Genomic DNA, 16,453 nt, shown 5'->3' with positions numbered 1-16,453 from the left:
TTCCTAAGCTTATACAGAAGAGTCCTTCCAGAAGGTTTCAGGAGCTGCACCTCTGCACGATTCTGAGCGCTGCAGTTGCCACACTGGATGAGACCAGAGCAGCCCAGCCAACAATAGGACCAGAATCAGAGGCTGCAAGGGAAAGCACAACACGTGGAAGAGATCTGACCCAGTCTGACCCAGCAGCCCTTTTCTAGTCTCTTAACATTCAGAGATTGACTCAAATCTTGAATCAACAGTACTAGCAGCCTTTCCAAAGTCTGTAAGAATTAATTCTGACAACTTTGGATATCCTGACACTCATATTAGTATCCAATCTTTTTCCAGAATCTTGCTAAGTAATTTTGCATGACAAACAAAGGGAATTTAACCTAGGATAATTGGTAAAAATAACAAGTCACTTCATTTTTATCAGATCGGACAATTACTCTCTTAGAAATGGAGAATGTGTCTCAAAGATCAATGGATGGAGGCTACAGGGAGGCCAGGGCTGGTCTCCTTCAGCCTTTGGGAGCACACACGTGCTCACTTGTCACTCTTCATGGAGTTACCTTGGCTGTCCTTTGAAGAAACTCATCTGGGAGGAGCCTGGGATCATTGACCTTGGGTCCATCATCTTGCTTTGCTCTGTGCACACCAGTGACCCCAGCAGCCTTCCCTGCATCAAACACACAGGACAGTTACTGTAGCACATTTCCATGACAAATTTGTCTTGGGTCTTTGCTCTGAACTACAATACAATGTGCATGTAGTAGACTTTTTTGAAAGGAGAAAGATCTCTCAGGTGTTAGAATTGCCAAGCACAAAGTAATTATTATTTCTCTGGACTACAACAGACAGCAGATATATGTTCACTTACCATGCAGATGTGCTGAAAAACAACAAAAATCAAAATAAGGCCCAACTTTGTAAGTAGGACTATACCAGTCATAATAGACAAAGTGGTAGAAAACATATTCTGTTTATTAAACACTAAGGGCTAAGAATTTTGTGGCACTTCTTAGTTGAAGATATTAATGTTACATAAGCAGACCTTTAACTACATACATTCATTTAATATTTAATTTCCTTTAAAAGCATTATGAAGGGTTATAAAATGTATGTTTATCTTTGAAACTGAAATCATATCTACTAAGCTGACCCTCTTCAGCTATGGACCAGGCCTATGAAAAGTCTTATGAAGTAATCACTACATATGACCAAGAGCTCCCTTCCCTTGAGATCTCTGGACCAGATACTGATAGTATTAAAATTGAGTGTCAACTAATTTCTAGCTTGAAATTTTCAAATATTCAAGTATGTGAGTTTGGGAGTATCTGTAACAGATGGCTGGCATTTAATGTTTACAAACATCCAAAGTGATCTTTGCCATGGAGAAGGCTGGGACTGGGCTGCCCTTGAACTGCATCCCTGCTGAGAGCCTGTGGTTACTGCTCTGCCAGAATTTTTGGGATGGAAGCATCCACGTGCACTTGTCTGGAGGGCTCATGGGAGATGGCTGACTTTTTCCATTTGTATGGCAATCACATTCATCTCGAGTACATGTGCTAAAATCAGGCTCAGAGTGTTCAAAAGAAATCTTGCTTTTCTAAGGAGAGACCGTGGCACTGACTGCAAGTTTCAAGGGACGAAGCTGTCACTGTTTCCCTTAGAAGACACAAGATAAAGCAATGTTTTGTGGAGGTCTGTGCTCCAGGAGGCCAACAGCACTCCCCCATGTGAGAAAGCCTCCAGGAACGCTGCGGTGACACGCAGACCCTGGCCCCCAGATGACGCCCATCTGTCCCACAGAGTCCCTGGACGAGGCTGCTGGTGACATGACGGATGGAGGAGTGGCTGCAGCAGAGCAGCACCGGGTGTCAGGGCTGGCGCTCGGGAAGCCGGGGGGGCAGTGGGGCAGCAGCTTCCCCGAGGGTTTGGCTGTGCCCCACCATCACCAGGACACGTTCACAGATGGCTGTGCCCCCATGGACGGCCTGCGCTGCCTTCAGGCAATGTTATCCCAGCAGTCGCTTGACAATGATGGCTTTGCTATAACGACAAACTCTGGTTCTCATATGCTGCTCATTATCCTCAGCTTTGCCTTCTGATATGCTCTTCCTCTCCCCAGAGATCTTTTCCTAAGTGACTTTCCTTTTATTTTATCTTCATTGACTTGCTAGCAATGCTGAGAGGAGAATGAACAGGTATTCGGGGGTTTAAATAAAATTCTGTTTTCCTAAAAAAAGCACCAATAATAAAAGCAGCAAAACCATTTCTGATTTACTTCTACTGAAATGAACTCAGACTTGCCAAAACCAGCATTACTAAAGGATAAAACAAACCAGAGTTTCATGGTGACAAACAAGGTGGGGAAAAAAATTGCTTGGATAATTGTAAGTAGTTTAAAAAGTGGGGGATACCAAGGTTACCTCATTTGCTTACCTCCTTTAAGGTTTCTGCCAGCTAAAGGTCATACCAGGCAATCATTTAGCAAAGAATGAAAGCCAGGAGCCATTTTGTTTTCTTATAAATTTTCAAGCAATCAGTTAACAGTTTATGGTGTGTCAATCATAAAGACAGCCTGGGCAAAGAACAGGATGATCTGGAACAAAGAAACACTGGATGGGGCAGAGGACAAGGGGAAGTTGGGAGCCTTCCAAAGGCCATGCCTCCAGGCACACCTGCCACAAGCCCAAGACTTTACTGGAGTGAACCCTCCCCAAGGAACAGCACACACTGGTGGGAAGAAAAACCAGATCAAAACATGTTTGGGAAAAAAGCAAGAGCTGCAGTTGCTGCTTTCCCAGAGTAGCAGAACGGCAGCAGTGACTCAAGGTCCAGCAGGCAAGAATGAAAAAAGCACCAGGAGTCACGTGAGGAACATGTCCTTGTTAGCACTGCCTTTTTTCCACGTATGCTTCCAACTCCCATCGCTCCAAAAAGTCACTTGGAAATTTTCACTGAAGCAGTTTTCTCTGTCAAAAAGAAGTGATGTCCTGGGGAAGTAACACATACACACATGCAAAAGCACAGGAGCACCAGGATGCAGCTGTCACAGGGAGCACAGCAAATGGGTGTCCAGGCCTTCCTTCGCCTGGGATGAAGAACATCCAGGGCTGGGGCACTGCCCCCCATCCTGCTGAAGATGAGCCCCATGTGACCCCAGTACAGATACCAGAAAGCACCCAAATTCCCACTGTGGCACATGATAGAACTTGCCTTTTCCTTCACAGCCAACATCAACTAGGGGCCTTTGGCTGGCTGGAGAGTATATTCTTCAGTGGTCTCTCCAATTTCAGCATCCCTCCCAAAAAAACCTGGGATTATGAGAGACTCCAGCAGGCAGAGTCTGGGATCTACAACTATTCCATCAACAGAAAGAAAAAAGGAAGCTAATCCCAGCCACCTACTACTTCTTACCCATCTTTTTAAACCAACTTCAGTATCTTAAATGCCATCACACACGTTTACTAAGGGCGAATGCTCCGGAAACAAAGGACAGGGAAGAAGAGACATGAGGAACTCTGTACTCCTGGAGCTAAGAGATGTGGACTTCCATATAGCTTGTAGCTGCTCCTTTAGAAGTCAAAATTCTATTGGTACCAGGCCTACATCTAATGCTCGGGGGTCTACAGCAGCAGAACACCAGCCATGAAGAATTCCTGAGACAAAACCTTTGGCTCAGAAGGAACAACTACCCAGATCCAATGTCCACATGGCTCAATTGTCAAATTACCGCACAGGAACCTCAGTCACAGCAGCAATAACCTGCCAGGAGAGCCTGACACCAGAGTTCCCTGAATACACCTCTGACAGTCCCTCTCATTCATTACACATCCTCCTCCCCTCCAGTGAAGCTGAGCAGAGAGGGGAGGTAACAGGGCCCCACTAGAGACTGGTGGTCTAGAAGATCTGAGCTGGGAGATACAAACATTTCCCACAACAGGACAGAGACATGGAAGCAATCATAAAGGAGAGTTAACTTGTGAGAGGAGCAGGATTTTGTGCAGGGAAGGTGGGAAGAAACTCCTTGCATTATGCCAAACTAAAAATGAATTATTCTGACCCCTTTACTGCAGTGGTTATCCAATGACCATTCAATATTTCCACCCTAGGCAAAGACATGTTTTCTGAGAAAGATTTACTATGTTAGCTTGGGCAGTACTTCATAAGCTTATCTTACAGTGAAAACACACTTCAGCAACCAGGATCCAGTGAAACTGCATTATAATCTCATTGTTTTCCTTTCAGCGATTATCTGACAAACCAAAACTGTAATAGTTTTACTTAAAAAAAAATTAGGCACTAGACACAAAAAGCAACTCAAATTAGTTATGTTATTACCAATGAAGTAGATCCAGGACACTTGGAATTTGCCTCCCTCTGTAAGAGATCAGTTTAGGCAGCTTCAATACACACTTACATTTGCCTGACAGGCATTCCTAGGTCAAACATTGCGTTTTTTAAAGCCCCCCAAATTTCCTTTCACAATTCAATTACCATCACATTAAAAAGTGGCCAAAGTGGACCAAAAATCATCAGACTAGAATTCTGATTACTTATGACAGATCCAAAATTATTTTCATTGGGTTTGCATTGGTCACTGTGGAAATTTGCAATTCTGTCCAAAAAGAATACAATTAAAGATGCAATATCCACTTGCAAATGAAAATATATCACAGTTTCAGATCTCAAACACAACTTACTGAAAAAAAAAAAAAAAAATCTCCCTCCCTGGATGGAAAAAGACAAGTTTTATAAGAAAATAGTTCAATGTTTGCTACTTCAGCTAGAAAAAAAAATGTACTTGAGAAGCTGGGTTACTCTGCATGGGAGTATTTAAGAATCCCATCAGAAAATACTGTTCTTCAGCTCAGTGCTCAGATACCAGCATAGCTGTAAACCTTCCAGTGGCAAAGCCAACCACTTACTAATGAAACAACACCACTTAGGTTCTCTGATGTCTGCTTCAAGGAGCAGTTTTCAGTATATTATGTTTTAGCACCAAATACATAAGTGGTATAAAACAGACCGATTTATTATAAATATCTCCAGGACTCTGGATCACACTAACAAACGATATATTTTTGGAACTCTGTCTATATCAGCACACAATAGACATTAGGAAATGAAACTCCTTTCAACCCAAAAGCAGTACATGCATACCCAGAGATTTGCTTTGGTTTATACCATTCTGCTACAATCTTAATTCTTAGGGATAACAAGAAGGAAGTGTTGCTGTTTAGAAGAAAGTACAAAGATTCTTCATATTATACAGCTGATGGTTTCTTGGCACAGAACAGCTTTTTTTCTTCAGAACACAAACCTACCAAAAGGTAGGGAAGAAGGAAAGTGCTGTTTCACTTGGTACCAGGTACTATCCAAAACTGAAATCTATTTTAAACAACCTATAAGTAGGGTCACCTAGGAAAGAATCATGGAAAAAGCAGTACTTTGTATTTATATCTCCACAGACAGAGCTTTCCACCAGTGATGGAGGAAAGACAGGTATTTCAGTGCGACAAGATTGCTAAGCCAACAGCCTTGGAATTTAACACACGCAGCCTGTCCAAAATCAGCCTAACAGCTCCCGTGTGCAATGGAAGAGGGCTCTACAGGTAAGAAGAAAAGCAGCTCCAAACCATGCAGCACTCCTGAGTTGTCTCATCACAGAGCTGTGTGTCTAATGAACAGGACTAACCTCCTTAGAGATGTTTATTTTTGAATACTCATTTAAGCAAACTCACCCTGCCACAGCTGTTCACATCTTAACACCTGAGTACACACACCTGCCTGCCCAAGGGCACGCTGAAGAGAGGACTGGGAGACTTGGATGATTAACATCAAGATTTTTAAAGATGCAAAGGCAGGAGAAGACCCTCAGAGAGGGAGAGGAAAGGCTTAATAACAGATGTGTAGAGCACAGACAAGCATCTGCAGTGGCAGAGCAAAGGCAATGTGGAGAGATGAGTACAGCTGGCTCCCTCAGACACGCAAGGCAGCCAAGCATGTAATTATTTACTTATATTTAGCCACCTCCACAAGGAGGGATGGAGGAGATGGCAGAATGATGAGACAAGAGAGTCACTTTTTCTTAGAATCCTCCAAGTCTGATCCACAGCAAAGATCAACATAATTTTGGGAAGCAGCCATCTAGCCCAACAGATCAGATCGTAGCTGTCTCAGTAGCCACATAAGATTACCACAACCACAGCATGGCTATGCAGACCTCCTGGCCCTCTCATGTCCTTGAGAAGCTGTCAGTCAGCATAGGGGTTGGAAACCTTATTGCAACAGAATTAAACCTACAAAAAACCAGGTGGTGTTGCAGTCTACAGAAATACAGTTCTATTACATTAACAGCAAGCAAAATTAAAATGTTACAAAAACAATTCCATTGAATATTTTGCCTATTTACTTAATGTTCTTCCTTCCTGCATGTGAATTTGTTCCTAAAGTCTGTGTGTCCAATATTACTACTCCATGGAAAATATGTTAGTTGAATGAATCCTAATCTGCTTCATCCTGGAAATCTTGCTGCTAACAATGACCATATTCTGTTTATCTCCACACCCACCATTCGCTCTCAGTATCATGCCCTCTCATTTACTTGACCTAAACTTGTAACTCAAAGGAGAAACATAGGTGAACTCAGGAACATATGGTAATATGCTGAACTTAATCTAATTCCTGTTACCTAATTGCCTAAGTAATTTATTTTTTTCCAGTACTTAAGAAGTCATTTGGGGGTCAAGATAACTTATTAGGGAAGAACAGCGTAAGGAACTTTCCCAACATTAACTTCCATTGCAGGCTTCAGCTTTACAACAAAAGAATAACTGGAGCTTTTTCAGCCTGTAGTACTCAATCAACGCAACCATAAAGCCCAATTTGATCAATACCAATAGAACACTTTTCTTCAGTTGCTATACTGTTTATTCTTCTAGAAATGTATGCTCTCATTTAAGAAAAGTTAAAGCAACAACCAGAAGAGCTAGATCCAGAGACCCACAAACATGAACTTGGGATAAACTAATACAGAGCTGTCTCGAGCAGCTGAAATGGCTCCAGCTTCTCTGCTGGCTTTCCAGGCTTCAGCAGAGTGAAACTGATCTGATTTTTGACAGTTCCACCTCAAGGATTTCTATTAAAAGCCGTGTAACTGAGAAGATTTCCTGGTGAGCTTTCGCTCTGCTGTGGCCTAGAAATGTTAAGAGCTAAGCAGTGGAGACGATCCATCTCCAGAAAGCTGCAGGCTAGGAAAAAACAGTGAAGCTTCTTAAAAGCACTCAGAGTGAACGGGAGCCTCTGAAGAGGAGGGAGAAGAACACTTGTTCCTTCCAGTGGCCAGTGACGTTGGTGGACTCCAATCTCGCAGACTTCATGGCAGCTAAACTGAAAGAAGGGCGAGCCTGAGCAGAGCAGAGGGTCAGCATGTAATCCAGATTTTTGTCACCATCATTTCCCTACCAGAGCTGGCCAAGGAGAGGAGTAGTAGTAACTCTCTGAACTCTGCCGGGGTCAATACGAGACACCGATAACTGCAGGACCCCAGGTGCCAGAGGAAGGCACAAAAGGCAAGTAGGCACCCTGTCAAGCTTAAAAGAAGAGAGAGAACACAAAAGCACAAGAGGGGACATGGAAGTGCATGAGAAGGAGCAGAAGTGCATAACAGAGACTAAACTCTGCATTATAAATACATTTTTCTATTTTGTTAGAAAGATCCAAAAACCCTTCTAAAACCTGACTCTAGAGCATCATCTTGCAAAAAGAAAGGCTTGATGCCATTATTAAAGAACCATACAGTGAATTTACCAAACACCACCCTTTCAGTTAAGCCAAGCAATCCTGAAATACTCAAAATACAACCTCCAGTCAGCAGCAGTGTGGACACCAAGCAGTTTCAGGTTACCATTTCTGACATTATCAGGACAACTAGAGACTGACAGTCACATTTGACTTGAAAGAGATAGACCACTGTCCACCTGGTGAATGCTGAGCAGACAGGGAGACATGAGCAAGTCCTGCAACAGCTTCCTAATTCTGTTGACCCTACCCATTATCCATTGGTTACTCAGTTCACGTGAGTCTAACTCAGCCTCTAAATGAGCAATTTCTGTTCAAAGTTCATTACATCAAGGCAGTGAGCAAGCTTCAGACATTCGCATATCCAAGCTCTGATTTGCAGCACTGTAGGTGTAAGTGGAAATCCTGAACAAACACAACTCTCTGATTGCTGCCAGGGCAGCCAGTCCACTAGCTTGATGACTTCCACCCCCGTGGGAAGCAGGATATTCTGTATATCTGGTGTAGTAAGATCTCCCGTGAGAAGAGTTGAAAAAAGCTGAACAAGCTGGTTGGGCAAGGATAGTTTTTGGCATAGTGCCACAGTTTTACAAACTTTTATTTGAATATCATTTTGCTAAAGAAGGGCTGAGGCACTTTTATGAGAACAGCTGCCATTCTCATGAGTGCAAGTAACTGCTACTGTTCAATTGCCGACGATTCTTTATCAGAGAAATCTGATTCCAATATTTAACAAGAACTCACATTTGTAGGAAACTCATGTGACACACAAGTCTGTGTAGGGATACAGTATCATAAACCATTCCGTACAGAACATTTTGCACTTTTCCCAGGTTGAGAGATACAGAGAGTTTCCATTTTTTATTACATATTGAAATGGAGTATAAAGAAAATCCTCCTACTGCAGTGAAAAGTCACAGAAATAATGTATTCTAGGTCAGTACTAAGTGATAAGATAAAAGTTACATGACCTCTTTTGCAGTAGTCAATGTGAATGAGGATTAAGGAAAAGAATTAACAGTCCTGGCAAAGGTCATGTTGACTGGTGAATGAGTTCTGCGGACAGTAGTGACACGGAGTAAGTTGAGGTCTCAGGGTACAACACAGAGGACTTGCATGCCAGTACCAAGCACTACAGGGAATTAACTTTTTCTGTGTACACACTGGTGGTTCACACTACTGTCAGGATGCTATTGCCTTGTTCTCTGCCTGCTTTCAAAAGGGCACAGAAATCCCAGAGAGGGTTTGAAGGACACTACTAAGGGAGCTGAGAAATTTTATTCAGAGTGCTCATTCTTACTGTCTTTTTAAGGAAAAAAAACAAAGAGTTTGTTCAGCATGTAGATATTTACACTTTGGAAATACAGCTGAAATGCAAGAGGAAAGGATATTTTCAACTTTGCAAGACCAAGTACCAAAACTTAACATTCAATTTTTGGAATAGGACAATATTGGTTTTTGTGTAGAACCAGGTGCTGGGGAGGAGAATGGCTGTCACTTCCTCATCTAAAGACTTTTCGAAGATAATCTTTAACCCCATTCCTTTGCAAGAAAAGTCCAGATAACCAGAGCTAACTTGTTTGATCAGGACAGTTTCTGGCAGAGTGACACCAGTTATGAAGTTCTATTTAAACATCCCTGCGCAAAGCAAGACTGACCCACTTTTATGAGCACAAGAAAGTACATGGGCCGAGAATAAGGCTGAATACAATGGTCTCTTCACTTCCATGGACTTCCCTCTTGCTTATCCTGTCCCTTCTGGGGATGCAGGAAGCGAGAGGCAGGAAGCACAGCTCTCATAACAGCAGCATTTAGCGAAGATAGATCCAACATCTGAGTCTAAGGCTGCAGACTTGTGCATAATAACAATTTCCACCAGTTTGCCCTAAGCCCCACAGAGGCACAGGAAATCCAAGGTACAATGACTTCAGGGAAATTCAGTCCCTCAAATCTAGGCCATAATCAGTGTACACAATGTTTCATGCTTCAGAGCTTCTGACAGCAAGGGCCAACCCCAAAATTCTTTGCCCCAGCATGTAACTAGAGATGGAGAGGGCAACCGTGCTCTGAAGAGGAACAGAGCCATGAGAAGGGATGGGACACAGGCCAAGGTAGAAAAGACATCAAAACAGTCTGCACTCCCAGAGTGCTCTTATTCGAATGACACGTCTACTTTTATTCTTCATGGTTCATTCTGACCATCGGCATCAGAACAAATGAGCCAGCAGAGATATTGCACAATACTACTCCTACATGAGAAAGGACAAAAGGCATCTTGCAATTGAGAGCAGAAAACTGCAGGGCTTGTGTTCATGAACAAAGATTTGAGCACAGTCTAAACCTGGCTCTGGGTTTTTTGCCCAGAGTAAGTAAAATTTACTTTTGATTCCATTACAGTAGTTATGGATATTTTTCACTGCCAGAAATCTCATGGGTTTTTTGTTTAGTGTGAATTTTGGGTAGGTCTTACATATGTAGATGGATCTTTTTATAAATATACACATACACACACATATATGTATGCAAATACATACATACATAAAGTGCACATGGGAACATGATAGACTGTTTCTTGATTTTATTTCATTAATATAGTATCTTTGCTAGCATCTTTGGCCAGCTTGAAACCTTCAAAAAACCCTTCCAAAAAAGGAAGAAAGCCCACCACAAGTGTTCATTTAAGACTTGTGCTGGCCACAGAAAATTTCTCCTGCCCCCTTCTGTGCATAAGGCTATGCAATGAGGCTGCGTGATAAACCCTGCAAAGCAATGCTCTCAGGGAAAGCAAGTAAAGCTCTGGGTTTGGTGGGCCAGGAAGAAATCCCCCTGTGAATCCCAACTTCCATCCACTTCTCTGTTTTACTGCAGTAGCTGTTTCCAGCAGAAGGGACACAAAATGAAAGAAAAGGCTTGTATGCAGGAAGTTCAACAAGCAGCAGCCAAGCAGCTCTCCCAGGAGAGGCCCACGTTAGGCAGGGAAGGGCACCTCCACTCACCCCAGCCCAACCTGCCAATGCTTTCTGCCTCTGATGCTGGCACCACATTCCAGTGGATGGCCTTAGGAAGTCCAGCAGATTTTGCCTTCTAAGATTAAGTTCTGTCTTGAAAAAGTGTATGTTTGGTACTTCTAAAAAAGCATTTTGATCCACACCTGTGAAGGCTGAATTTGGCAGGATTTTGTCTTTTTTTCACTACAGTTATCAGCGATGCTAGAATAACTATAGCTGTTTTCCAGGCAAGACTTAAAATCTGGATAAGTGATGATACGAGAAATTGTATGAAGGACAGGAAACAAGCCAAAGCAATCATCAACTACTCAAAAACACCTTCAGAAAAAGCAGCATCATAAACTTTATATGTATAAAAAAGGGAGGGCATTAAAAAGCAGAGAAAGAAGAAAGTAGGGAAAACTCCATATGGGTTACATGGCCAAAGAAGCTGAAGCAAGTATTAAAAGAGGTGATAGCAAAACACAAACTCAGCAGAAGTCTAACTGGCACATCCACACCAGCCACAAGGCTTGTTAAGGATGAATATGGAAAGGCCTTGAAAACAAAAGAAAACAGTTGGCTTAGGAACCAAGTGGAAAAGTTGGATTTCAACTGTGCAGACAATAAGCTGATCTCACATTTGTCCTACAAATATTCTCCAAAGACAGAATCAAATGGCAAAACCCACTCAGATGGCACATATTTTGAGAGATGACTTGATAACCTCAAACACAGGTCACTCCAGAGCATCTCGAGGAACTATAATGCACCAAAAAAAAAAAACTCTCATCAACTCTTTCAACTAAAGCACAGTCACACAACTAAAGTAAAATACTGGCTTAAGCCTGTATTTTTTTAGATGCTGGTATCAAACTAGAATGTACTTCTACAATGTTTAATTTGGCATTGCTATCAGAAGCAACAAAGATGCAACAGACACAACACGTGACTCAGGAGAATTGTTGAGTCCAAGTGGCCCAATAGACTGTAAAACAGCTGGGGTTAAAAACCACCTGTGTAAAACATCTACAGACAAGATTAGTAACTCCCAAATCAAGCTGTATCCTGGAAAGGAATGGAACAAGATATGAGTTGGTTCACGTGCCTTGGCAGGAACTCAACACTGGAGATACCCAGAAGGAAATAGAATCACAAACTGGTAAGGTCGCAGGTCCATTCATGAGGTGAAACCAATGTTTTGTCATAAAAACTACAACACTTCCTTTCAAATATTATTTCCTGTTTTATTAACAGATGGGTGTGAAAAATGGAAGTCTACCAACAGAACAGGCAGGGGTCCGCGCATCTTCAAATATCTCAGGAAAACACAAGGTGTTAAATAGGACAGCTTTACAACCACCACCAAGATTTGTCAGAGTCCAACAACTACTTAGGTCCTGAGTTACTGCCATCTTTTCTGGACAACTGGGGCAAGCAACAAGAACACACCAGAATATCTGTCCCAGCAAACCTTTCATGAGCAGCTGAAGGCACACGTTAAATGTGCCAATTGTCAGAATCCTTTCAACACACAGCTCCTCAGGAAGGGATTTAGTACTAGAAAGGACATGCAAAGAGCTGCCTAAGCGTTAGTCTTGGGACAGGGGAGCTGATTTTATTTTGCCCTGAGCAACACTTGATGGCTTGGATGGAATTCAGATTCAGAATAAAATAAGTTTGCCTTCAAAACAGATCGCATAATTGGCTTTAGGTTTTACTGCAATTTTCTTTTTAAACGGACCAAATCTTTAAGTTGCTCATAACTCAGCTGTTTGAAAACAGCAACAAACCTAACTGCCCCCAAGGAAATATATTCTTATCCCCAAACTGAGACACATAGATTGGCCAGCCAAGCTGCAAGGAAGGAAACCGCTACAGCAGCATCTTGAATTAAACAGCAACCAGCAGTCCCCAGACAGCCCTGAGAACTGCAAATCTAAAGGTATGACTTCTGTTTTGCAGATTTACTTTGCACCAATCAAAACTACATAAGCCCCAGCCATTAATATCCATTCAAAACCATGAAGACAGTTTAGCAGAAAGGCATAGAAGTGATAAGGCATTAAGCTTTTATGCCTGTATTTTATATCTCACAGCAAAGCGAGGCAACCAAGTAACACTTGAATAGTTTGCTCAAATAAAGGCCTAAATCAGCAATCTGATCTACTCACCCTTTTCACCAGTATCCAGGGAAAGTTTCTTAATGTCATCAGTCAACATATCCTGCAAGTGGTCTTGTCCATGCTCTGCATCATTGTCATCAAATTGAGCTTCTATAATGACATCCGGACTTTGAGCATCACCTTTTGCTGTCTCTTGTGGAATGCAAGTCCCCAACATATCCTCAGGGATGTCTGATTCATGTGTGACTTCTGTTTCTTTGTCACTACCATCTGGCTTTATTACCTGAAGGAGCAGGGGATTAAAAAAATAGAGGCAAGCTAAATCAGTGGACTGAAGAAAGAAAACATTATCTTTCCTTTTTCATTTGCATCCCCAAGGAGCTGACAATGAATTGTGGGTGGCTGGTGGCACACTGCAATTGCCGTGTAATTAGCCACAGATATTGCACAATCAAAAGAGGTACCTCAGTAGGGTAAAGACTGGAACTGCATAGCTTTTGCAATACCTCAACTGTGACAATAATGTATCCAAAGTGTATCTAGAGCATAACCATAGAGTTCCTGCCAAGCCTCTAATCAGCTCTGCAGAAGTTAGGAGTAAACACAGGCAGGGAGCAGGATACACTACAATTTAATGAGTTGCTTAGACCATTGTTCACCAAGATACACTAATCATCCCAGGACGTCCCAAAACTTAAGCAGTTCCAGTTGATCATGTCAAAGCTCCTCCACACAATTAGGAACAGACTGAAAAAGCACAGATTAGAGAACATGGTGCCCTGTGACGTGTGAGAGAACTGGACTGTGGCAGCTTGGCACAGCACCAAGCTTTACATTTATTTTAAGCTCTGTTTTTATTGTTAAAGGAACTCTATTATTGCCATTACTTATACAAATCTCCAAATTAAATTACTGAAGAAGAGCCCAAGTCCCAGTGAAGCAGACAACAGGCCTGGAAGGCATTCCTCATGTGACAGGGGCAGAAACTGCTCCAACTCAGCATACAATGACCAAACTGGTTGATACCTTGGACACACAAGCCTTTACCAGCATCCTTCATGCAACCAACAGTGAGCTGCAAACACCTACACAGCTGGAGATCCTAGATCCAGGTTTCAGTTTCCAAAATGTTTATGTTTCACTTAAGCAATAGTACTTCAGAGTGAGATGAAAATCAGTACAGAATAAGAAATAACCTACTAAACATTAAAATTACAAAGACACTGGGTGACTCCATTCCAATGCCCTCCTGGTGACTGAGCTCCCCTCCATCTGGTGCTGGTGTTTGCCAGGCAAGTAAATCCCCGGAGATACTCCTCCAAGGTCCCCAGCCCTCAGCATCATAACCCAGTATACAACAGCAGCAACTCATGCCACCAGCAAGGCAAATGAAGGGCCCTTTAAAAAATGCAATAAAACAAGAAGAACAACTTTTTTGTAACATACTTTATATGATCTATAGAGTTGCTAGAAATAAACATAAATATGCTCAACAGGTGCTACCTGAAGGCAACTATTCCAAGCAAGAAAATGTAAGTCAAAAAGCTCCACAAATTATTCTTTAGTAACTAAAAAGCGAATATATCAGATCAGATGCCTGTACAGGGAATACTTTCACAACTTTACATACACAGAGCTACAGTCATGCTCTCAAAGCAGTATCCATTTCTTTGAAAGCTTTTCACAATACATAACAGAAATAAAATCAATTTTTAAATGGGGCTAAATTCAAGTCTTTAAAAATAAAAAACTCAAATGACAGTGCTTTGAACTCTTGTTACCTTTTGTGACTCTTCTTCCATCTTTATTTTCATTTTTTAACATGTATATAATTTGTTACCATAGCAGATTTTGACTCAAACATTAAATTGCGAAAAAAAGGGAAAAAGTTTGGCAGAAGGTGGGAAAATGGCTGATTATTAAACCTGGCTACATTTGGTACATAAAATTCTGACACACAGTGGTCTGGGCAAGAACAGTCTATTAGATTAGAGAGCTGACAAGGCTCCACATGCTAGTGACTCTGCCAGTGTACCTATCCAAAAAGAAAACCAGTGTCAACAGTAATGCTTGGACCCTACCATGGTCAGATGTGGATGCATTCAGCTCTTAAATTTCAATTGCACCAGATGTGTGCAAGTGTGCAACTGCAGCAGGAGTTCATTTTCTTCAACCCCTTCAAGTTTTGCCTGCATTTTTTTCTCTCCCAGTCCTTCTTTGGAGAGTGTGAGATGGGTTTTGGGTCCTAAATTAGTATGTTTTCTATATGTAAAGCAACAAACAACATCAAATATATCTTACAACAGGAAAGGCTTCTCTAAAGATGTGGCACTGGAAGGGTTATGCTTGAAGTGGTATTAAAGAAGGTAGCAGATACAGATTTCATTTTTAATGCTTTTCATTTAAAATGCTGTGCTTCCCCCAAGCTAGAGGACACACACTGCTGCCACCAGCAGCTCAATACTCCAGCTGTGACTACCTAAATCCTCAGTCCCACATTTCCTTATGGATTTGCAAAAGAATTTTTAAGTAAAGTTTTCCAGAGTCCACAAAATCATGACCTCCACACAGAGTAGATCAGCAAAATGTCCAGATGCTGGCAAGCCTGGGTGATAAGAGTTGTTTTCTTTTAATGGCCAAGACAGATCACTTAGGCTGACCTCATACATAACAGAGCAGGGAATTTCACCCACAATTTCTCGTATCACACCAAAAATTTAGGGAAGCTGCACATCACAAGACTGGAAAGCTGCATAAGACTTTACAAAATCGGGAGCTCAGTGGATACAATTACTCCATTTAAGATGATCAGAGATGCTGGCCAACATGAGCTCATCACACAGATTCCAAAGAGCAGGATCCTTTTGTCTATGAGCAGCAGAAAATCCAACCATGACATATTAAGCATTTCTTACAAGTAGCATCTCAGACTCAAGAATCTGATGATACTGCACTCTCCTGTTTCTTCTTAGATTATTGCAGCTCATCCATGGCATAATGCACACAGCTAGAACGGGTCAGTTCTGATCACAGACACAGAGTAAAGCAAATACACAATTGGCTCAGTCTATCATGTAGTCATATGTGCAGTACAGAGTCCCATTCCCTGGCAATGCAGCTGACCCTGCATGGACCAAGAAAAATGGGATTCCCCTGCCTTGCATATGCATGAAATGTATGACCCCACTGACATGCAAACATCATTAAAGGCCCTTAGAGGACCTTAACTTCCTGATCTGGGAAGTAAAATATCAACCTTATGGTTGTTATTTTTATATGCTCTTTAATAATAATTTAAAACAAGTTTTAATAGACATTTTGATGAAAGACAGTTGTTTATTTGAGTTTCTGATCCTGAAGAGAGTGTCTGAATAGGTTTTCTTTCAGCTTAAAACAGTCATCTATCACTGAACAAGCATCAAGTTTCTGTCCCACAGTGAATGGTTTAGTTTGTAAAGTCATAGCTGACAGAACACAAGATTTTTGAATGAAAATCCCACTTCAACCATAAGTGTAATAAAAACCAGCTAGTGGGCAAAAACATCCTGGCAT

General features: G+C 41.8%; 1 protein-coding gene across 1 annotated transcript in view; it reads right to left on the bottom strand.

Annotated features, from left to right (window-relative positions):
* Window positions 1-16,453, bottom strand: part of DIS3L2 (DIS3 like 3'-5' exoribonuclease 2) — a 184,724-nt gene that overhangs the window by 113,363 nt on the left and 54,908 nt on the right. Inside the window, 2 exon segments of the mRNA XM_048314282.1 lie at window positions 552-658; window positions 12,950-13,184. Coding sequence (XP_048170239.1) covers window positions 552-658; window positions 12,950-13,184 — 342 coding nt within the window.

The sequence above is a fragment of the Corvus hawaiiensis genome, chromosome 10 (assembly GCF_020740725.1).
Source record: "Corvus hawaiiensis isolate bCorHaw1 chromosome 10, bCorHaw1.pri.cur, whole genome shotgun sequence".
NCBI classification, from domain to species: domain Eukaryota; kingdom Metazoa; phylum Chordata; class Aves; order Passeriformes; family Corvidae; genus Corvus; species Corvus hawaiiensis.
The sequence above is the reverse complement of the archived record's forward strand: the minus strand, read 5'-3'. Positions and strand labels throughout refer to the sequence as shown.